General features: G+C 40.3%; 1 protein-coding gene and 1 long non-coding RNA gene across 3 annotated transcripts; one reads left to right on the top strand and one right to left on the bottom strand.

Moving 5' to 3' along the window:
* Window positions 1-7,800: 7,800 nt before the first annotated feature.
* On the bottom strand, window positions 7,801-10,617 carry LOC129125213 (uncharacterized). The gene is made up of 2 exons (XR_008534947.2): window positions 10,238-10,617; window positions 7,801-8,001 (listed from the first exon to the last, which is right to left on the bottom strand). It is a non-coding gene; the product is annotated as an uncharacterized LOC129125213 (long non-coding RNA).
* A 116-nt stretch (window positions 10,618-10,733) lies between these two features.
* On the top strand, window positions 10,734-21,491 carry LOC129118699 (epidermal retinol dehydrogenase 2-like). Of its 2 annotated transcripts, none has more exons than XM_054630205.2 (7): window positions 10,734-10,969; window positions 14,295-14,638; window positions 17,201-17,332; window positions 18,305-18,404; window positions 19,190-19,334; window positions 19,900-20,025; window positions 20,605-21,491. In XM_054630205.2, exons 2-7 carry the CDS (start codon window positions 14,318-14,320, stop codon window positions 20,696-20,698), a joined length of 918 nt encoding a protein of 305 aa, XP_054486180.2. In that variant the 5' UTR covers window positions 10,734-10,969; window positions 14,295-14,317; the 3' UTR covers window positions 20,699-21,491. The 2 variants fall into 2 exon arrangements, with proteins under 2 accessions (XP_054486180.2, XP_054486189.2); XM_054630214.2 differs by lacking the exon at window positions 10,734-10,969 and adding an exon at window positions 11,440-11,460.
* The last annotated feature ends 1,747 nt before the right edge of the window (window positions 21,492-23,238 follow it).

The following is a 23,238-nucleotide window of genomic DNA, read 5'->3' as shown; positions in this document are numbered from 1 at the left end:
TGACACCCATCCAAATGTCGAAGAGGTGATACTTGGGAGACTGGTAAGATTTACTACAACATGTAGTAAATATGGGTTGGCTAAGGTCCTCCTCAGGGGAACTAGATAGGATTCTGGTAAAGGAGAGCACATGATCAGCTTCTGATCCCAAAAGAGTTGAGGAGAGCACACCACCACCAAAAGAAAGGCTGTGGGGAAGACAAGGCAAGCCAGTAATTGGATGACTTGAGCTTTTAGCATCATGGACATGCAAAAAAGAGATTTCAGACCTAGTGACATGGAGAAGCAGGTCTGGTTGAAACACAGCCTGTAACACTGAAACCTGCCACAACTAAAACATGAGCACAGGATACAAAACCGCTCGCAGGTAAGCGCCAAGGTGTGTTTCCTGTTATGAGTAGAAAAGTTGCCCATTTTTAAAAGGTTGCAGAGTTCACAGGTTGGGCTAGTTGCTGCAAGGGTGGAGTTCTGTTTGTTGTTGTAATCACCTGTTGTTTTCGTTAACTACCTGTTGTTGATGGTTGGGAAATCCCCATTTTGACAAGTGGCACCCTGCTGCTTCCGAGAGGATGGCACCCGGACGGTGAAGAGGAGGGAACATTGGAGTTGGCATGCAAATGAAATCAAGGCTAGCATGCAAATGAAGAACCCCCTCACGAAACCTAGCAAAAAATCCCTAAAAACAACGAGCCAACACGGAATTGACGGATCAAATTGATGTCTAGGCGTGAGGAACAGAATTCAGTAGCTGCTACGACCCTTTTTACCCCTCGCCCTAAACCAAGAAGTCGGCTGGACAGAGGAGGTGGAATGTCAATCGAAAGTACCAGCTGGCTTTGGGTGGTCTGGTGAAGACGGAGCCCCCAGCTTTGCCCACAGACCAATCGACCAAGCTGCGCTCTTCATTCTCCTCCAGGCCACTTCTGGGAGCGGCAGTGGCAGTGACGGCGTGAGCGCGACTTGTCTGTTCTTCCCACTCGGGCTGATTAGTAATGAAGGTATTTAAAAGGAGAAAGATCTCCTGTTCCATTTTTTTCAATTCTCCACCCATGGAAACGTCGTTACAAGGGCACACCTAAGCTCGAGGCTCAGAGAAAACGTTTCGAGAGCCGCGTTGTTGTATCAGGTGCCTATTGCTCTATCAGCCCTCGTTGCTTAAGTGCCATCATTGCGGCAACTGGGTTCATCGCCCTGGGGGACGAGGCCGAGCCGGCCGCGGCACTCGCCCGTTCGATCCGGCAGGTGCCATTTTGTGCCACCTCAGGCCCGATCCGCTCCCGCGGCCCCCGCGGGGCTCCCCCGCCGACGTCCCCCAGCCCAGGAGGCTGCGAGCAGGGGCACGGCGGGGACCCGCACTCCGGCCCCGCAACGGCCGCCCCCGGGCCCCGCAGGCCGGGCTGCCCCCGCCCGCACTACATTTCCCGGCAGCGCGGGGCGGGGATCGGCCGGGCCCGGCTGGGGCTGCTGGGAGGGCCGGTGCCTCGCCTGCTGGCTTTCCGGAGCGTCAGGAAGGGAAGGGTTGTTTGGGGGTTTTTTAGTGTAGGTGCAAGCCGAAAGGGGAAAGCTCCGCAGCCTAAAAAAAGCATTCCCGCTTCCTCAGTTCGCAGCGGGACCGGTAACGGCAGCGCCAGTCAGTGGGGCGGCGGGGAGCGGGCTCCAGCCGCTTCCCAGGTGGTTCTACGGGGGAAGCGGTTCCTTCCTCCGGAGGGCTGTGGCACTTCAGAGGTCGGGTTTGGAAATCATTTACTTAATTTATGGTTTCTGTAATCACTTCGCAGGCATCCTGGAGACTAACAGCTCTTGGGGGATCGTGGTGGCTCCGGGCTGGGACTGTTTGTGGGTGTTCGTTCCAAATGCAGAGTCAGGCCCTGTGAGGCTGTGGCTGTACACCACTGTACACCTTACTAGAAAAAACCAGGAATGTGAGGTTGCCATCTGGGCCATCCCTTTGGCCGTACCTTCCTGACCAATGTTTTGTTTCCCAGTGTTACGCCAGATGAAGTTACATAAACATGCAAAACAAAACTCTAGCCACCAGTATTTGGGAGTGCACACAAACAAATGCAGACAATGTGAAAATAAGAAGAGAATCGTTAAAGCTCAGGTTTGGTTTTGGTTGCTTCTAAGTGAAAACTGGTGCCCAAGCTGGCCTGTGCATTTTCTTTGCTTAGAAAGTTGACAGATCTCTCTTTTTCTTCAAGAACTATAAGTGACCTGTCAATTGAAATAAAAAAAAAAAAAAAGAGGTCTTTATTGAACATGATGGAAAGTATTTTCCCACCTTCCTTACTAACCTTCCCTTCCTAATATATTTTTCAATCTCAGTTTTCAGATGTCTAGAAATTTTCCAATGGAGCTACATGTCCCCATATGGCAAATTTAAGCCCAGTGGGAAGAAGTATACTTTTTTAGTTACTGTTGTCATATGTTGGGTATGATCCACAGATAAAACAATCCATGGATCACAGCTTAAAATGCAACAGGTAGGCAGATGTATATTGTTTACCAATTCAGTGGTACCTTCAATAATTTATAGTTCTTCTAATTGCACAATATAAATATTATATGCCTATTCTCTAATACCTACAAGGGCAGGTAAGTGAGATAAGACTCCAAGACTTTAATTATAGTTCATGACATACTAACATGGACAGACCAAAAACATATACCTTACATATAAAAGGTCTTTTTCCTAAGGGAAAGTTCACAGGCATTATCTAGAGATCAAAAGGCATAAAAGCAACGTTTCCATAATTATTCAGAAGCTGCTGTAATGCACAAGCATGTCAATTATATTTTCTCCATTTATCCATCAGAAGCATTAAATGCAACACTGTTTTCTGTGGCTTAGGAAGCCCCTGACTGAATGTGTCCAAATGCACTGAGGGAGCCTTTGTTTGCTTTCCCTGTTCTTACACTGTTTGCCTAAGTACGTGCTGCTGGCTGCATGAGGAGTAAAATACAAGGTTAAATAGATGTTTTGACTAACACAGTATGGCTCTTCTGCAATGAACAGTGTTGCTGCCAGTGCTGTATAGGTATCAGTCATATCAGATCTGGTGTGTAATTTAGCTTTCTGAAATGAAACACTTCTTTCTTGAAACTGCTGCTCTGAGCAATAAGACTGTTCTCCACAATCACTTTGCAAGGTGTCCAATACTTATTACATACATACATAAAAGACTGTTGAATCTCTGAAATGGGACTTCTAGTAGGCAATCTGTGTTTTAATACACTTTTTCTTGTGTATGTATTTATTTTATAATCAACCTGCATAAAATAATTACAAGTTTGCCATGAAAATCAGTCTGCTTTCCAGGACTAAGGGTGTAGAGGGAAAGGGCAGTTTCTTTCCTTTCATTTACACCTTGAGGTTGCCAGTCACTTTTTATCACCTGCTTGTTTATTGTGAGAAACTGAATAAGCATTCAGTTCATCCACAGCATTTGGGATGTTATATTCCTTTATCACAACTCTCCCCTCTCAATTCTTCCAAGCTGTTAAAATGTCTCTTAGGCAAAAGCTATTGCACACTCTGAGAGCCTGTTCATTCTTTGGTACACCTTCCAAGTTGTTCTAGATCTTTTCTGAGATGGGAGTAGAAAGCAGGGGAATTAGTTCTCACTTAGCATGGAAGATGTGGGTTCATGATGGATTCATCATGGTGTGATTATTGCTTTGTATTTCCTTATCCTTTCTTCCCTGAAAAACTATTATGTCACTTTGCATGTTATTCTGATACACTTCCCAATGCTTTCCAAATTCTTTCCCTTCTTTAGAGACCATTGATTTGGGTTTAAAAAGAAGCAATTTTCAGCCTGACATATTTTGAAACAAAATCCAGTCAAAAATTAGGTGGTCTTGTGGTCTTGTTTTCTCCAAGTGTAATTTTCAGGGAACAGGAAGGAGGTTGAGAAAGGTAACGTTGGTGGAACTCTCCTTCAACCACAGGAAACTAAATAGGCAACAGTAAAGCATTTTGAAAATGGCTTTCTTTGGCTTTCAGCTATGGAATTAACATGTTACAGATTTCAAGTCTAGTATAGAAAATTTCAGAAATTCAATTTCAGAAACTTTATACATTTCAATTTCAGAAATTAAGTGAGCAATAGTGAGGAATACAGACCTTTCAGAAAACATAAGGGACTTACTTTAGATATATGAGAAGCGACACTGTGAGAGCTCAGATAATATCCTGCATTCAAATGGAACAAAAATGGGGAAAAACGTTCTGTCTCTGTAATATTGAGATGATTTCATAGGATTTCTGTGGGTGAGGTTCCACACTTAGCAAGTGATGTCTTGGGGAAAAAAAAATCTCAAAATCTCCCATAGCTATTGAAAGTCAGCTGTGGAAACTCCATTTCTAGTATAAAATACAGTGACAGATAAAGGACTACAAATGCAGTGATAAGGTTTTTTTCTTAGGTTAGCTGAGAGTAAAGATCTCCTGGACAGGTTTCCTTTCTTCACAAACTTCCTTGAGACTTTTTCATCATACTGCTTTGTGCTGCTGTGGCATCACATGCATCAGCCTTTTGCCACCAACCAACATGATTGATGCTCAGTTTAATCCATCAATAGCCAGCTACTACAGGCATTACAATCAGAGCTGAAATGAGACAACAGTGAATTTTAAAATAAGAATCTTACATATAATACTCAAAGATACAACATTTTATTGTAGGAAAATGTATAAACAAATGCATTTGATGCATTTCAAACAAGTGTAGGCAAATGGATGTAACAAAATCCTCAAAGTGCAAATATAGTAATAAAATACAACAAAATGTACTACAACTTAGGGTTGTGAAGTGTGACTAAAAGAGCTGAATAGGATTTTTCCATCTGCTTTAGGATTTGAAATGTCTTTTTCCTTATACTCTCTAACTTTCTAACCTACAGAGTACTGCATAGATCAGTAGACTCATTCGTACTCAAGACCTCAAAGCACTGCATACAAATCATCTCCCTAGTTTAGATCAGAATTTTACTGCTGTTTGCTTTGCATGTTGTGTCATGTGTACCATGCAGCACAAGTGTGTAGCACTGAGGCACATCTAGAACCTGTGGAAATCAGGCCTGTACACTCTTAGCTCTTCTGGGGAGTTGTTCAACTTAAATGTTAAGTGGACTATTAAGTGGATCACATAAATCTAGATTTGCAGATGAGAGAGAATGACATTTAAGTTTGAATCAAACCTGGCAAAGCAGAGGTGATTTAATCTCTGGTCCCTCAGAAATCAGCTGGATCACTCCGAAAGTAGCAGGTTTGAAATAACTCTTTTGAAGTAACCAAGGGAACACAGGGAAACATTGTCCAAGTACTCCTGTAAATGTACATACTTCATGCTCAATGTTCATGAATTTATATGTTCTCTGAGAAAATAATTTCACCAACATGTTTATGTGTGGATTTCCTCTGTAGCTGAAGACCCTAATAACTTAGAAATTATAAGAAAAGGGCAAGTTAAACTGCAAAAGCCAAACAGTGCTGTGATTTTGCATGTAGCAGAGACACGAGGGTTAATATCATTGCAGCTAAGTATGATATCATGGACATAAAAGTTAGCATAAAAATCAATTTTTCCTTTCATAGCATTTTTTTCCAATTTACAGGCCAACAATGCAGAGGAATGTATCACCCTTTATTTTCTTCACAGACATTAGGAGCATTATCTCAGCTTTTGAGAAATACACTGCAAGCCAAAATCAACCATCACAAGACATGGCAAGTATATTCTGGCACTCACAAAGTTTTACTGAGTGACCGAGGGTACTTTCTGTCTTATTGAGAGGCACATAGATGAGAATAGGCAAAAATCCTGATACTTAATAATTACATCAGCTGATACCCTAGAAAGTATGGGGCAGAGCTGGAAACCCCCATCTTGTTCAAGCCTACAAAAAACAAAGTGACAGAGGAGCAAAGGAGCTTTTTTTTTTTCATGGTAGTTTAGAGTGATACAGGTATGGAATGAAGCTGACCACTCAGAATTAGTGGCCACATGTTACAAAGTGCATTAGAATACACTAGAAACTCTGCACCTCACTTTCCCCAGGCTGTTTTAACATCTAAAACAAAAAGCAACAGTATTTGAAAAGAAGGAAAAGCAGAGAAATGAAGATTAGGTCTGGCACAGAACCATTATTCATTTCCTTCTCCCCTATCATTTATGTTCACTTCTAGCCCCTACCTGCATGTAAGGCTGCCCTGGCTTTCCACAAGGGCACAGATCTGCAAGCCTAGATAAGATATTCATGCCACACTTGGAGCCCTCCCTCCAGCACATGGAGGTTTAAATTAGGTTTTTGGTTATACCTTGCTGTTTCCATTCTGTGTTCTCCTCCAGTCCCTACTTATTCCTGTACTAGAACACACTCTCCGACCCACTGCTTTCCTATATATTCAATTAATAAATTAAAACTTTGCTAACTTTTCTTTCTCTTAACTGGATATCAGCCTTGCTGCTTCATTTCCCAGACATCAAATCTTCTTTGGTGGTTTTACTTCCCTGCTGTGTCTCTAATTTTTCCACATCAGAAACCTTACATTATTCTTTATTAGGAAGCATTTTTTCCAAGTCCCAAATGGTAGGAAACTGCCTCACTCTCTTTACTATTCAGCGGGAATTATTAATTACCTTTTTTTTTCAACTTCTCCCTTTAAATACATCCTGACAGCCTGTACATCATAAATGATGTTTTACCCCAGACTCCTCCAGTAATTATTCACAATTTTTTTTTCATGAAGAAAGGAGAAAAATCTCTTGTCTGACAGTCTCTCCTGCAGTACAGGCAGGTACTCTAGTAAGTAAGGATGCTAATAAGAGCATACCATGGGCACACAGGAGAGCATGCAAAAGGTCTGAGCAAACAGCTACATAGCAGCAGTCCTTTCCAGCTGCTTGTAGCAGCCAACAGATTACCTGTGTTCATTGTGCATAAAGTTACAGCTTATACATTGGCAAATAAAATCCTGGTGTGGGATCAGAAAACATACGCTGCTAAACAAAGCTGATTTATATTTTATATTTATATTTTTATATTTAGAGCTGTCCAGCTCTTGGACACAATAATATTTGATATTTAATATTTAAGCATATGCAGTAACATTTCTGCATCACACTAGAATGCACCTTTTTTTTTTTCATTCATCTCACTGTTCTGAATAAAGTGGGTTAACTCTGGAGATGGGCGGTTAGCCAACGCTGCCTCATTACCAGACTCATTTACCAGGCATTCATGTGTGGTAAAGAACATAATTTCATACACACCCCTGTGTATAATACTACCTGTTGCCATGGTTAGAGGCAAGAGCGCCCATACCACACTTTCTTACGGCATGAGAACCCCAGTTAGGTAGTCATGTTTGGCAAGCTTTCACTCCTCTTGCCACACAATCCTCTGCACTGTGTGAGCATACAAGAAATTTCACCACAGAGCTGGCCCATATAAACACATTTTCTTGTTCTGATGAGGTTCACTGCCAAAAATGCTTAGGGAATTAAAAACAATCTATCAGGTCCTGACTTTGGAAACACATCTTAACAGGCACTGAACTATGGGACCTGAGCATCCAGTGGCTAACTCATGGTGATACTTAGTGCTGGCATATTCCAATGAGAATTTGTCCCTCTCCTGATGTTTTAGGAACACCAAAGCTGCTGGTGTATTTGCTGTGTAGTTTGTAAATACTTTGAACAGATGTTAATGCAGCACATCTCAGCCCCTCACCCTCACAAAACAGGACTTGGCACTTTTCCCAGATGAAATGAATAGGGCACCAGTGGGTAACAGTTTGTCACTTTTACAATTCCTCTATTTTTAAATCTGCTAATACATGGAACTAGAATTCCATAAATCTCCATTAGACAGTAAAAATTACTCAAAGGAAATGCACATAGTAAATGAAAATTCAGAAGGTCACTTAGTCTTTTGTGTTCAGGATGATAATCCTTCCTCTTGACTGGAATCTCCTTTGCCCCAGCTGTTTGTCTTCTGCAGGAATAAAAAAGGAAAAGTCAATTTTGAGGAACTCTGGCTAAGTGGTGTTTGCCCTGTTTCCTTCAGAGGCAACACAGGACGCATATGACTACTATGAGCAAGGCACTAGGGTTTTTATGAAAACCACTCCCCTCCTAGAAGTTGGAATGTGTGACTGAGGACAAGTTTGTGTAGGCTGCAATTGCAGTGACATACCTAGAGTTGCTAAAGCAGCTCATACTGCCAATAAAAACTTAACCATAGAATTATAGAACACACTGAGTTGGGAGGGACCCATTAGGATCATTAAGTCCAACTCTTAGCCCTGCACAGGACACCCCAAGAATCACACCATGTGCCTGAGAACATTGTCCAAACTTGATTGCACCAAGCTTCTTGAGCTTTGTGCTGTGAACACTTCCCCGGGGAGCCTGTTCAGTGTTCAGTCACCACCTGGGTGAAAAATCTTTTCCTGAGATCCAACCTAAAACTCTCCTGACTCAGATTCATGCTGTTTCCTTGAATCCTGATGAGAGTGAAGAGATCAGTACCTGCCCCTCTGCCCCTCCACTTCCCCTTGTGAAGATGTTGAACAGTGCAATGAGGTAATTTTAGAATTCTACAGTAAGCATTGAAAGAAAGCAGAAAGATCAGACTGTTTACAAGCATATTACACATATTACTCCACTTCAACAGCTGGGGTACATGGGGGATAACTGATGCTTTAATATCAAAATATTTATTGCATTTTGAGTGTTCTGATGGGAAAAAAAAGAAATAATATGAGAGCTTTTAAGAGAATATGGCTCCAACAGCATTACAGGATATTCTTTTGTACTCTAAAGTGAGGATGACTGTTCAAAGCACCATGCAAGTGCATTTATCCAGCTTAGACCAACCTTAACTCTCTATTTGCTTTATCCATGCTTCTTCTGACACATCTATAATCAAGATGAAGTGGTGGTGAAGTCAGGTGAATGTAATAAAACATCTACCACAGATTCACATGAAGCATAAACAGCACTCTAGAGTGGTACTGGGTACACTGTTCCAGCAGAGGTGCCAATATCTACCCAACAACAGATGCCAAGTGCTTTCTTGAAGTAAAGGTAGGCCAAAATACAATACAGCCTTCAGTAAAAAAATGCTACAGACTAGCAGTACACTTACACAGCGTAAGTACTACAGAGAAGCAGAAGTGACAGCACTTACAAAGCTCCTCAAACATGTTCTTATGACTTGAATGACCTTGGGTTCCTTTGAAGACATCCAGTGGGACGTTACACAAAACAAACAAACAACACCAGTCCCAATTCTACACTTCTGGAATTCTGACAGCACTCAAAAATCAGTCCAAAAGTAACATGTGGCAAGAGGGAGACATCCTCATCTGATACAAATTAGCATAGTTCCATTTCTAGACTAGAATCAAGAGTAATGATTCCATTTGTGTATTCTCAGACACGAGACTCTGAAAGATGAAATCTGACAGTCTTAAAAATAGTTTCTCTACAAACTAGTTTTAGTCTTTCATAAGGTAGGCTAGTAAAGTGAAGCTGTCCGGTGAATTTTGTTTCAGCAAGTTTTATTCAGCAAGTTTCTTACATGCCCAAAATCTTCATACCAGGTGGGGAAAGGGGATGTGTCTTCCATCTTCTAGCCTCCAACTCTGATCATAAGGTTATTCTCAATGTTAAATACTATTAACTTCCAAGTATTAATGCAAAGCTCATATTTAAACCTCTTCAAAATTAAATAACTGGGGTGTTTTTTTACACTTTGTTGTTTTAAGTGAGCCACTTTAAAAAGAACTTTTTCTAAAAACAAAGCAGCAGCCAGTGTCACTGTTTGACTATCATTACCCTCCTAAATATACTGCTTTAATACAATAATACTGGAAAGTAGGCATATGAATGATCATGATAATGATTTGCCAAGCAAATGCCTTCAGTCATATTTTTTCTGGTGGAACTAAGCATTCTCTTATCATGCAAACTTTCCTTGAAGTTGTGAATGGTCAGCAACTTACAGTTCAGAGTTCTGCTGCCTAAGGATAAGCATATGGTTAAAAAAACCCTCCAAAACAATGCTGCCCTAAGGGACTTATGTGAATATATAGCAATAAACGAAGAGCATTTCACTGAATTAGCAAACCAAATACTCTAGTCTGGGTAGAGCCAGAACTCATTTTTTAAACTGAAGTGTCATTCATTCCCTCAAAAGGACACCACCCTGAAAGGGTCCTACTCACCCGGTGAAGCCGCTTCCGTGCAGCATGGCTTCACACAGGCTAGGTGACCTCTTTACATCAACCACGCCTCTAGGTGCAGGTCTCAGCACAAACCACCTCATGTGTATAAATACTTTTTTAAAACAAACAAAAAACAAAAACACAACCCCAACAAACAACAACAACAAACCCACGGAAAGAGCGTGGGAGTTAGGGCGTTGTGCCGAGGGCCTCCACCCAACAAACTACTCCGTCCTTTGAGCTTTTGACCTCTGGTCTCAGCGAAGAGCCCACGGGGAATAAGCGTCCTCACGGCCGCCCGGGGCCGCAGCTCCCCTTCCTGGGCACGACCCCACAGCTTCGAGCCGGGCCCGCTCCCTGCCCGGCTGAATCCCACCCCGGAGGCCGGCAGCCCTGGGCGGAGCGCGGACAGCACCACACCCCCAGCCCAGCGTTCTGCGTAGCGGGCACGGGCTCAGCCCCGGGCATCCGCTCAGCCCCGCGCCGGGGCGGGCTACCTGATAAAGGCAGGGCTACCTGATAAAGGCAGGGCTGCCTGTGAAAGCAGGGCTGCCTGGCTCCGCCCCGCTGTGCTCCTTACTCCCTTCGCACCGCCGCGCCTGCCCGCAGAGCCTCTGGGCCGCGGTGGGAGGCGGAGATTTCTTGCCTGTCCTTCACGCCGGCAGGTGAAGGTACCCCCGGTGCTGGGGGGTTGTGGGCCGGACAGGACAAGACAACACAACTCAACACAAGGTAGGGTAGGGTAGGGTAGGGTAGGGTGGTGTGCGGTGTGCGGTGTGCGGTCACTCGGTGGGAGGACCGAGGGCCGTGGGCAGCCGGGCGCTGCGGGGCAGTGGTGTGTCCTGGGGAGGCGGCCTGAGGAGGGCGGTGAGCTGGGTGCTGCTGCTTGTGGGCTTTCTTATGGTGCTGGTTGGGTTGGTAAGCGCGCTGTGCCAAGCCAGAGTAAGGTTATCCAGCATCCCCCGGGGGCTGAAGAATTTACTGTTGCGCTTGGGCAGCCTTAGCTACAGGACTGTTGTACTTTTGTGGGATCGCAACTCTCCCGGTACAGTGAGAAAAATGTATCCTTGCCAAACGCCGCTCAGGTGATTGCGTGATCAACCTTTAGTTCTTCGACTAGCAAGGGTGGTGTGTGTTCAGCTGCCAGCCCCAACCCTGGCCCTGTGATTCGTGAGCAGTGATGGTCTTTAAGACCCTCTCAGGTCTGCAAGAGCCTGTCGGTGGTGAGTGTTAGCATATACCAACAAGCCTTTGCTGGCCAAATTATCTACACTCGAAATCTGTCTGATAAAATGTGGCAGCAGCTCTCTGGCCACAGAAAGAAACAACTTTCCCAGGCATTGTCCTGGGGGAAAGTCTGTGAGAAGATCAGAGAAAAGAATGAGAAACAATTCTTACTTTCACTTGCTGCACCTGTTGTTGTGAACATGTGGAATGTGTTGTGGAGATTTGTTTAACAAAGGGTGGTTTCTTAATTAGCCAGTGGTGATGGTGTTTGGATTGGTCGACCAATTAGGTCCAGGTGTATCGTAACTGTCTATAAAAGCAATGGGTTTCTTAATAATTATATATATAATAAAGAGATTGACTAGCCTTCTGAGTATCATGGAATCAATGCTAATTATTACCGGGCTAGGGGCCTGCAACCACAATAAAATGTTGTAGAACATCTGATATTTCTCTACTGCATAAAAGCCCTCCACACTTACATCTCTGTGGACATAGGCATACTAAAAAAACAATACAAGACATCAGAAGTGATTTGAGATTTTATATGTGCCAAAGGCCCCCTTGGTTAATTAAGGGGGGTTAATTGTAAATACATCCCTGATCACTTTAGTTGACAAACCAAAATCAGCCAGGTGAGCGGCAAATTTAATTGTCTGTATGGATATGCTTGGTTACAGTAGCTGGTTTAATTAGCAATACTGATGCATTGAGTGAGATTGGAGGCCCAGTCAGATTTGAGTTAGGGGAGAGATGTGTCCGTGGAAATTAAGCATCTTGTTGAAGGATGTAAAGTTGGTCTCCTAATAGGAAGTCTCCTGTGGTCCGCATGCATACACAACTCTGTTTCATTAAGTGAAAGGTATACTTTTCTGAAAGATCTAATGTGCCTCTGACCTATATAAGCTTAATTCTTGCTTAAAGAATTACTGTCATAAATTTTCAACTGAGTTCAAATTGTGTATTGCCTCTGAAGGCAATTGCCTCACTTGGTTTTCCATAGGGATTAACTTTAGCATCTTTATCTATGCCAGAGATACCAGTCTCCTTTCATGCAAATGCAGGGTCTTATGTTAAGTGCATTAAATTAGTGCAATCAAGTTAAATTCAGAAGCTGAATTTATTTTAAAGACTTATTTCTTCTGTTTTAGACTCAACAAAGAACTTGGGCTTCCAAAAACTTGAACTTTTTTATGTGCATGAAATTTAATAACATTTTTCCTTTATAACTATATTTTTGCTTAGAACTGTAATATCTGTATAGATAAGAGAGCCTATTACAGGAGATGCTCTTATTGGCTCTAGAAAAACGTTTCAGTGCTGTTTTGGTATTCGTTTCACTTCTTACTGGAGTTACTGCCTCTGCGCACATTTTGTCACATTTTAATGAGAATGAAGAATAGAAAGTACTCAATAGAAAGCATTCACCCCATGCCTTTGCCAGAAAGAACTTGTTTTCCTACCCACTATGTCTGTGGCAAATGTTTTTTCTGTTATCAGAACAGTTTTAAGATGTTCCAATGTTTCTGCCAGAAAATTTCCTGAAATAACTAGCTCTGCTCTAGCAGAGGCCTGTTTCTTTTTAAGACTGGCCTAGTTTCCCCATGTAGAAAACCTGAGATTGGTAGTAACACGTGTATGTTCACAATCTCAGTTTCATGAATTTTGCTCAGAGTATCAGAAACCTAAGTTACTTATCTTCTGGCACTTGTCAAACATGATTACCTACCTATACACATGGATAGCAAAGTTAACTAAGAGATGTAATCAGGCTGGGTATGTCTAAAAGTTGCTAAATGTCTGAAAGTGCTAAAGGTTGAAGTGTAGGTGCCAGCATGCTCTACGTTTAGTTGAGAAAGAAGATGTTATTGTTTCATAATGTTGTTAGTCAAAGATTAAAACCTGTTTTAAGCAAGGATTAATTTCTTGCACAGCTTTTGTATGTTGGAAAATGCAATAATATTCCTCCAAGGATTTAAGGCCTGCTTGGTGTTGGCTTTACTGGGATGTGTACAGATTGTGAGCTTAAACATGTACCTGAGATGGTATAATTCAAGCCTATGACATTTGCTTAATGCAGGGAGGTGAAGAGAAGAAACTCAGCAGCTTTGCAGTGCATTCTCTAAGAGCTGTGTTCAACTGCGGAAGCAGGCTCTCCTCAGTAATGGTACTACAGGTAGTTGAAAAGTCAGTAGTAACACACAAGTATTTACCTAATGTGCTTTGGAGATTTACAAGCATTTTGTCTTCTGAAGCTCCTTATACTCATGTTTTTTCAGCATATTGGGACTGTGACTTGTTCTGCATATGATTTCATGGTGACAGAGAGTGCCTACAAAGCAAAAAACATTATGGTCCTAAAAGGAGAATTTTTCCTGACCAATAGTACTAGTGTGTGAGCACTGAAGTTCTTTGATCAAACCATAAATTTTGATTTGTAAGTGTCATGCATTTCTGTTTGAGATGCAGTAGTAGTATGTATTTATTTATTTTAGGTTTTTGTCCACATTCTGTCAGAGCAGAAAATGAAACCTATGGTATGAGGGATGGGGAATTTCTAAAGTAGATGAGGGCAGGTGTTTCCTATTGCTGCTGAATGGTAAATGAATTGTATACTGCATCCTAGAGGAAAGTGGAAGCAACCTGGAGACAGAAACAGGACAAATGGATTAGATATCCAGGTGTATGCCTATATATTTCTTTGAAACAGTACTCGAAAGCAGGGTAGAGAGTATTTACAATGGATCTGAAAATGTTTTTGCAATATTGATGTTTGTGTTTTCTCTATGGTTTACCCTATCTGATAAATGTTTTGGGTTTTTTTAATCAGATATCTGAAGAAATAGCCTGAAGATGAACTTCTTCCTGGAAACATTAAAAGTGATTGTACTTCTTGTTTACTACTTACTGGAGTCACTGGTACTCTTGGTTGTTCCTGGACGGAAGAAGAATGTTAGTGGTGAAATCATATTAATAACAGGAGCGGGAAGTGGCATTGGAAGACTCTTAGCGTTGAAGTTTGCCAGCCTTGGAGCCACGCTGGTCCTCTGGGATATTAATCAAGAGGGGCTCAACTGCACAGTAAGACTGGCCAAGGAAAAAGGAGCAGCAAGAGTACACTCTTATGTCTGTGACTGTAGCAAAAGACAGGATATCTACAGAGTGGCTGACCAGGTAAAGTATATTTGTGGCTTTGGCATTATTCCAAGATGAGTGCAAGCATGGGTGTAAGATGCATGGGTGTAAGATGCATGACTAAGTTTTCTAGTGGATTCAAAGCAAGAGATTAAAGTTAATTAATTCTGAATGTATTGCTTCCTATCTATTTCAAGAATTCTTGTTTTTAGAGTTGACTTGTGTATCTCTACTCCTTAAAAAATAAAAAAGAGCTGGCTCTTTTTTTTTCAGTAGCTCATTTTAACTGAGTAGCTTCTTATTTATTCATTCAATGACTGAGCAGGCACTTAATCGTGAAGTGCGGAAAATCAATTTATTGAAGCTAAAGCAGTATTTCAAGTTCTGGCAGCCTTTTACCAAAAGACCATACATTGTAAAAAGGATTAACTGCTTAAACAATTTCCAAATAATTCCATTGCTGTGAAGAGATTTTGGCAGACTTACTTTATCTGAATTAATAAATGTATCTTGATGTCTTATATATTTTATTTCTTTCTTTCATTTCTGAAGAGCTTTGTAAACATAGCATGTGGTTAAATAATTTGGGCAGACTAGCATTATTGCCAAAAGCTAAAATTGTTAAACAGTTTCAAGTCTAAGAACCTGTTCTCATTCACTTAAAATCTGCTAAACCTAACTGTTGAACTAAGAGATTTCCACTGTGAGTCTTGCTTGGGGATGATTTTTTTTAGCAAAAAGTTCAGCTGTCTTCAGGAACATCTTTTGGTTGAAATAATGTTTTGGTGGTCTTTAAGAAGCTCCAATTTTCTGTCTTTTTCTGTCTGTGCAAAAATGACTGTGATAGGCTTTCTGATACATGAAGCTTGTGTATGAATTGCAGCTTGCTAGAGGCTGGTGCTATTGGTTTTGTATGCCAGTAATGCTGTTCAGCTTTGGTCCCCCTTGCAGCTGTTACACCAGCTGAGCTGGACATCTGCTGTCCTTGCAAAGAAGTTGCATGTCTCTCCATAGAAAGAGACATGGGAGAGCTGGAGGAAGAATATAGTAGTGTGAAGGATACTGGAATGGAGCAGATGAAAATTAACCTTTGGGTTTGAGAACTTGAATTGAGGGCTAGCACTCTGGGCCCATGGAGAAAAGCAGTGGCTGAGCCACGCTGGTGAAATTTGAAAAAGAGAACTGGGTGTAGATCTGTGTGACATGGGTTCAGGATGATGCAAGCAGCTTGCAGGAACAGAGAAGTTGCAGTAGGGTCCAGTGTGTGGTCCCTCACTTAAAACCTTTTGTCAGCAGTTCAGCAACTGTCAGATTCACTAATAATCCTCATGCTAATCTGCATAGAAGAAAACACCTTACTACCATTATTTCATAAATGTCATGTCCTGCTAATGATGTAGAATCATCCAATCTTATCAGTTACAAAAACACTAGTATAGGTGGTGCTTGGTGCCACTGCTTAATTCATGCAGCATAGTAAACTTTGGTTCTTAGTGTTCATACTTTGGGAGATATGACAGCATGGTTCCAGGTCCTTTTTCCTCTTCTGGTGATTCAGCTTTATGCAGGCTTGGAGTTTTGCAAGACTATGGTCTTGCAAACTAAATTTATGCTGGTAGGGCAGGATATGTTTGAAAATTTTGCTCCCAATGAAACAATTTTATAGCCAAAATGAAATGTATGTGGATCTTTAATATGTGCTTCATCAGCCACACAGAGACAGCATGAAAACGTTACTTCAGTAGGAAGAAACATGAAGAGCCTTTTGGTTATCAGGTCATTGTTTCTTTCCTGTAGCAACAGATAAAGGACAGCCTTTTGGCTATTAAAGCCTATAGCTTAAAATTTATTTCTAATGTCTCTGTTCCAGAAGTACCCAACTCCTAAAGCTTAGTTAAAAAAAATAGACAAGATCAGAGCAATTTTAAGGAATACAAGGAAGTTAAGGTAGAATAAAGGATAGGTGATAAATTATTCTTTAATGCTTCACTGTGTTACCCATTTCATTTTTCGCAGGTAGCTCAGGTCAATGACTTGTATCTCAGATTCTATATTAAATATTTTCATTCTCCTTTGGAGAGCTGCCATAATATCTTGCAATCAGCTAGACTACATTGTTCTCTCAAATGGGTCTGTTCATGAAGGCTCTCAGTCTGGAGCTAAAATGAAAACTGTACCTCCTCTTACTGAGTTTAATGTATACGTATTATTTTTTAGCCAACTTAATTTCTGGGGTAGAGCGTACCAGATTCTAGTCCAGAATTACTCTTTAGTTTTAAGATGTGTTTACTGTAGAAAAATACTTGTTGTATTAGTTAAGCTTTCTCCATTAAAGACTTATCTGGATCATTTATCCTCAGAAACAGAGGTGCTGAAAGCAAAGCTTGTGTGGAGCTGTTGAGCTCCACAAATCTGAAGAAAATCTATTTGAGAGCTCACATTTAAAAAGGAATCAGGTGAGACTTCAAGAACCTGAGGTGTTTGGATCCATAACAAGTTCAACTTATTTAAGTGTGTAATATTTCTGTTGCGTTTTCATAAATAATACTTGGAAAGAATGTTTGGATTTATTGCATGCTCTCTTGATGCTTTTTGTTTTAGGTTAAAAAAGAAGTTGGTGATGTCAGCATCTTGATCAACAATGCTGGTATTGTAGTTGGGAAGAGATTTCTTGATTCTCCAGATTCACTTGTAGAAAAAACCATGGAAGTGAACACAATAGCACACTTCTGGGTAAAATCTGTATTTTGCATATATATACTAAGACATACTTTTAACATGTTTTCAATGTATTTTGCCTTTTAGAATTGAGGAAAACATATAGACCTCTTTGGAAGTTCAGTCAGAAATGATACAAGAAATTATTTATTTGCTCTGGAGTGGGTAAAATTTTTTTTAAAAGCGTGGAAGAATGGATTCTTTGGGAATCTCTAGTGTAGGCAGGTGGAAGCACTTCACATTTAGAAATTCTCTTAAGAACTGAAGTCCACCATCTGCTAAATTCTGAGGCTAGTCATAAATTAGTGTCTCATTATTAACTGACATGAAGCAGGCCCATGTTAATAGTTACTGCCCCGAGAAATGTTCAATTCTACTTCAGTTCTTCTGTTCTGTTAATGTTCTAGTTGTTCTGTGGCTGTGATAATTCCAGTAACACCACATGTTCTGATAATCCTCTTGATAATAAGTGAAGCTTTTGTCCAGAATGAGTAACCTGGTGTGCTTTTTCTTCCTTTCAGTGAAGGCTGGTCACCTATATGGTGTTTCTATCATAAAGAATTGTATAGAAAATATTCAATCATGTGTCAGTTTATTTAGAAATAAATTTAATCATAAAGATTTAATGAATTTAATGGAAGGAAATCTTTGCCATTTCACAAAATCTGCAGTGAGCACTTAATTCTCGTTTGAAAGAAACTTCATGACTAGATTAAGCCATATATTTAGCTTTCATCAAGTTACCATCTGCCTTGGGTAGTACAGGTAGGGTAGGAACTCGCCATTTAAATAGTTGAAGGTTAGAGTTCAAACAACATGCGGTTCAAGCTCCACATACATACACACACACATCTTTCCATAATGGAAGGGGAAAGCTTATTTAAACTGTTGGGAGAATTTCTCCAAAACCATCAAACACCTTCAAAATATTATGGCATGTAGCTTACTTAGTAAAATGTTACATTGCAGCTCTGATTTACTTTGCAGACTTACAAAGCCTTCCTCCCAGCAATGATTGCTGCTAACCACGGACACTTGGTTAGCATAGCAAGCGGTGCAGGCCTGTGTGGAACCAGTCAGGTTGCAGGTAGTGTATTAAAGAGGATTAAAGCTAATATTAATTTAAGTAATTAATTTGATTTTAAACTGTGCAATCAATATCTATGGGGGGGGAAAAAAACTAACTTATTTTGAATTTTTGGATCTTTCCATATAGTTAAAGCCAGTAGTCGGACTTTCAAAACAGCTGACTTTAAACAGATCATTTCTTTACAAAGTGTTTTCCAGAAGCTCAGCAGTGCTGTGAAACAGTTTTTTCTGCCAAGGCAGAAGGATCTAGAAGCCATATAGAGCTTTGGAAGCTGAGAATCTCAATGTTATTAAAATTTACTTGCAGGTTTCTGATAGGGGAGAGGCCACTTTAGATATAGAGGGACCTCAGAAGGCATTTCTGCAATATGTATACAAAGAGGGCAGAACATGAAATAAGGTGACATAGCAGTAAAAGAAATCTAGCTCCCAGAGAGTTTCAAGTCAAAACCACATTAGGGAGTCTTGAAAAGGTGAGTTTGAGGCATAATAAGTGAATGCATGGATTTAAAGAAAAAATGGTATGAAAAACAATTTCATTTACCATTGTTCGTTAGAGAGTGAAAAAACGGTAGCAGACATGTCATGAGAAACTCTCTGTCTGCCAGTCTAGAACAAAGGTTGATTTAGGAGAGGAAAGAAGAGGAATGAATCAGATCAAAAGCAAATTTTAACCTAATCCTGAAAACCATTCCTATTCTGATGTGAAGTGGTTTAGTATTTGACAGTAAAGTTTAATTTTTAAATTTAAATATTAACTGCAATTAATGTTTTATTTTACAGATTACTGTGCAAGTAAATTTGCAGCAATAGGTTTTGCAGAGTCAATTGATATAGAGATGAGAAATCTGGGAAAGACTGGTGTTAAAACCACAATTGTGTGTCCTTACGTGATAAACACGGGAATGTTTGATGGTGTTAAATCCAAGTAAGTAAACTCTTGTGATGTTTTTATGAAAGTTGCATTTTTAGCATGTTATAAAGCCCTATTTCCTTTATGAAAATCATGAGCCAGGCTTTTTTCTGCTTGTATTATTTTTAAGGGTTCAGATGGGTGTTGTCCCGTGACTGGGCAACTCAAAAGGCCTAGGTACTTTAGTATTCATTTAAGCTGAAAAGTGAAACATAATTGGTGTCCTTTCCTTTGCAGAAGCCAGATGCTCCATTTGTCCTCTCTGGTTTCTAAACCCTCATTCTCATCCTGAAATTGATGGTATAGCTTTGCTCAGTATGCACGTATAATGACAAAGTTTGGGAGCCAAATAAAAGTCTGGTGTGTCTTAGTATGAGGTCTCTAGTTTTGTCTTATGAGAGGTTATACAGGGGGGAATAATCATGTCCACTCACTTTAACATAATGAAGATTCTCTTGTTCATAGGACTTGTGGTATTTATTTCTTTTTTTAGTTGAATAACTGTAAAATTGAGACTTTTTTGAAGAAAATGTGAATCCAAAGCAATTTGTATGATAGCAATAAATACTCTCCTTTTTAGGTGGCCACGTCTGCTTCCTGTTCTGGAGCCAGAGTATGTGGCCGAGAGGATAATCAGGGCTGTTCGGCAGAACCAAGAAGTCCTGTTTATACCACGCATTGTTTATATTTTCTATTTTTTAAGAAGGTAAGTTATGTTTCTTTTCCCCTCTCTCTTTTCTGTTTGGGGATGCTTAAAGAATAAAAGAAGCTTCTACTTGCTAGTTTGAATTTTCATTAAGTTATGCACATTTTTGGAAGGGTTTTGTTTGTTTGTTTATTTGTTTCTGTGGGTTTAGTCTACCCTTGGGCCATAGAACAATGGCAGAACTATCTAACTGTGCCTTGCTGACTCCACTGGGGTGCAGTTTTACTGGGGGCTGTAGAGATCACCTGCTTCTCCATTACTGCATGTCAGAGAATTATTGGTTGGAAAAGACCTCTAAGATCACTAAGTTCAACTGTAAATCCACCTGGTGTCTTGCTCTAGCATTTGGGCACTTTTGACTCTGTTGCAAGCCAGGTTGGAATACTGATCTGTCTATAACCCAGGCTGCCAAATGAGTGTAAAGGATATTTTGAGAGGACCAGTGGGTCTATATTCTAAAGAGTATACTGCCTTTGCCAGTATTAGCCAGGTTAAACTATTTCTGTGATAAAACTGCACAACTCTTCTGATATCACTTTGTTTCTTTTTGTCTTCTTCTTCCATGTCCCTACCTTACAGCTTCCTGCCAGTGAAAGCAACAATTCTCTTTTTAGACTACTTTGGACTCAGTGATTTAATGAATACCTTCAAAGGTCGACCAAAGAAGGAGTGAAAAATTACAAAATTCAGAGACAAGCAGCTCTAAAGTCGGTGTTGAAGTTAGTTAAAGGTGGTGGTGGGTAAAGTTCACTTCACTAGCAGCTGTGAACTTTGGGTGCCTCATTTTGCAATAGTAACAAGATTTTTAAGAGTTGCTTTTTAACTGGCTCTTAATCAACAGCTTTCATCTGAACTATTGTTTTTGAATTGTTTTCTTTTCACCTGATTATGAAAATACATTAATTGAACTTAGTTGCTTTGGCTTATAATGCCTTAAAATGGATCCTGCATCACAAACCAATAACTGGCAACTTTGGGGGCAAGAAAAGACCAAGAAACCACATGTATTTAGCAGGTATCCTGAAAAGCCTGTAGTGGATCTGACTTCTTGCTGCCATTCTGTGATCCACGAGGATGATCTGTACTGCTGGTGCCGTTACCATTCCTGGTAAGCTGAGGAATTCAAGAATTTCCTTAAACAACAGATTCTAACTCTTACAAATGAAAGTTTTGGGAGATAAAAATATACACAGTGTTGGTGAAAAAAAACAACTACATTTATTAATTTTTGGAGGTGTGATCTCTCAACTTCCAGATGACAATGGATGTTGAGACAGGGATAGGGAAGGATATGTAAATTAAGCATTTGTGCTGCTAATCTACTTTGTGCCTAATTTATTTTAAAAGCTAATACTATGACTGCAACTTTGTAACAGAAGTCTTTGTATCTTTTAAGTACAGTATTTTAAGAACTATTTAAAATTGTCATCTCCTAAGAAGAATAAATTTGCATTTATAAAGCATGAGACTGCCAGTCTAGGTGGGCTATTCAATGTCTCATCAAAAGAGACAATGAACTACTAAAAGCAAGGGTGTTGTGTTGTATAATAGGGGTTTCTCTTGGGATTGTTTCAGAAAGAAATGATGTTGACAGAGCTGAATGGTATCATTACAGCCATCCTTTCAGTAACAGCATAATGTTTTGCTTCTCTGAGTTGGGTGATAGGTTGCCTTGTGTCTACAGAGACTTGGTTTACTTTCTGTTTACTCTTAGGACTGTTCATTTATTTTGAGCATATGCTGTGGAGGCATTGCCCTTTTTGACAATGGATGTTAGAAAGCTACCTTGACTTCTTGTAATCTAAAACAAGAAAAAGGAAGCTTATGTGTACATCACTTCTGTACATGCTAAATCCACTTCATCTCACAGTTGTCTGCTAGCAATTGGTATAGCAATTGGAACAGTATGGAGAAAAGGGGGACTTTTTAATGGGGAGTCTTTTTTTGTTTCAATGATGGCCTAGAAACCACCTTAATAATTTCCCTTGCCTATACACATAGTAAGATTTATTAGCAGAGAAAGGTTCACATAGAGCTACTTTACTACTGATGAGCAAGAAACACTGAGTAAAACAAGCATGTTAAAAATCACCTTACCTTTATGATGGATTGATGAGAGCTAGATTCAGAGTGATGAAGAAGAGATTTGTTTCAATCTCCTTTCAGATCTTCAGCTTCTCTTCCTCAAAATTTTTACTCATTTTACAGTACACCTCAGGAAACAGAAGTTAACCAAGTGAAAAAGAGGTTGTCTCAATGTGCAATCCATACACACATTGCAGTGTTCACAAATTCTACCACTAATTACTATGTGGTGTATCTGTGTCTTCAGCCTCCTCACCTTTTTATACTAACAGAACATACTTTTCCCTCCTGGAGCAAAGGGGAAAAGTGAGCTCTGCATATGCACACTATGAGTATCAAACTCCAGCTCTAGTGAGAGCAAGTAGCTTTTCATTTTTAGTGTCTTTGTGAACACCTTCTGTTGAGGAAAATTAGAAGCAGTAAGTCTGGCAGTAGGATTTAGGGATTCTCAGCAGGTTCATGTTTGTCAAAGCCCTAGGACAATTTTACCTGAAAATCTGTGCCAGATAAATACATCTCCGAGGAATTTTCCTACAGAATCAGTGGAAAGGACCTTTGTCAATTAAGTTTTGTATATCTCTAAGGTTGGAAACTCTACAACCTCTCTGGGTAACCTGTTCTAGTGTTTGTTCACGCTCTGTTTAAAAACAGATAAATGAAAATTATGTGTAAATTGAATGTACTTTATTTCATGTCCTTTCAGAGGATACCACTAAGAATCTGAGTTTGCGTTTCACACTTTCCTTTTAGGTACTTATACACATTGGGGGGCTCAACCTTTTCTCAAGACTAAGCAGTCCCAGAAATATAAATGTGCTGCTACCACATTAAATATTGTGGTCACTGGTAAATTACATCATGTACCTGGAGGATAACAGCCTGTCCTGTGGTGTTTATCTCCTATGATGGCATGAGAGATGTGGAGTTGTATCCTGGAGGTCAAACAGCACACATCCCTCCCCTGTGTTCAGGAGGTTGCTTGGAGTGAGTGTTTGGATCTTCAGCTGAGATATAAATTTCTTAAGATAAAAGGTGGCTTACTTCCAGCATAACAATGATCTTGACTGATTACTTTCCTGTTGCCAAAAAAGAGTCTTTTCTTCTGCTCTCGGCAGGAAAACTCATGGA

Source organism: Agelaius phoeniceus, chromosome 1 (assembly GCF_051311805.1).
Source record: "Agelaius phoeniceus isolate bAgePho1 chromosome 1, bAgePho1.hap1, whole genome shotgun sequence".
Lineage (NCBI taxonomy): Eukaryota > Metazoa > Chordata > Aves > Passeriformes > Icteridae > Agelaius > Agelaius phoeniceus.
Note: the sequence above shows the minus strand (reverse complement) of the source record. Positions and strands in the feature narration are given on the sequence as shown.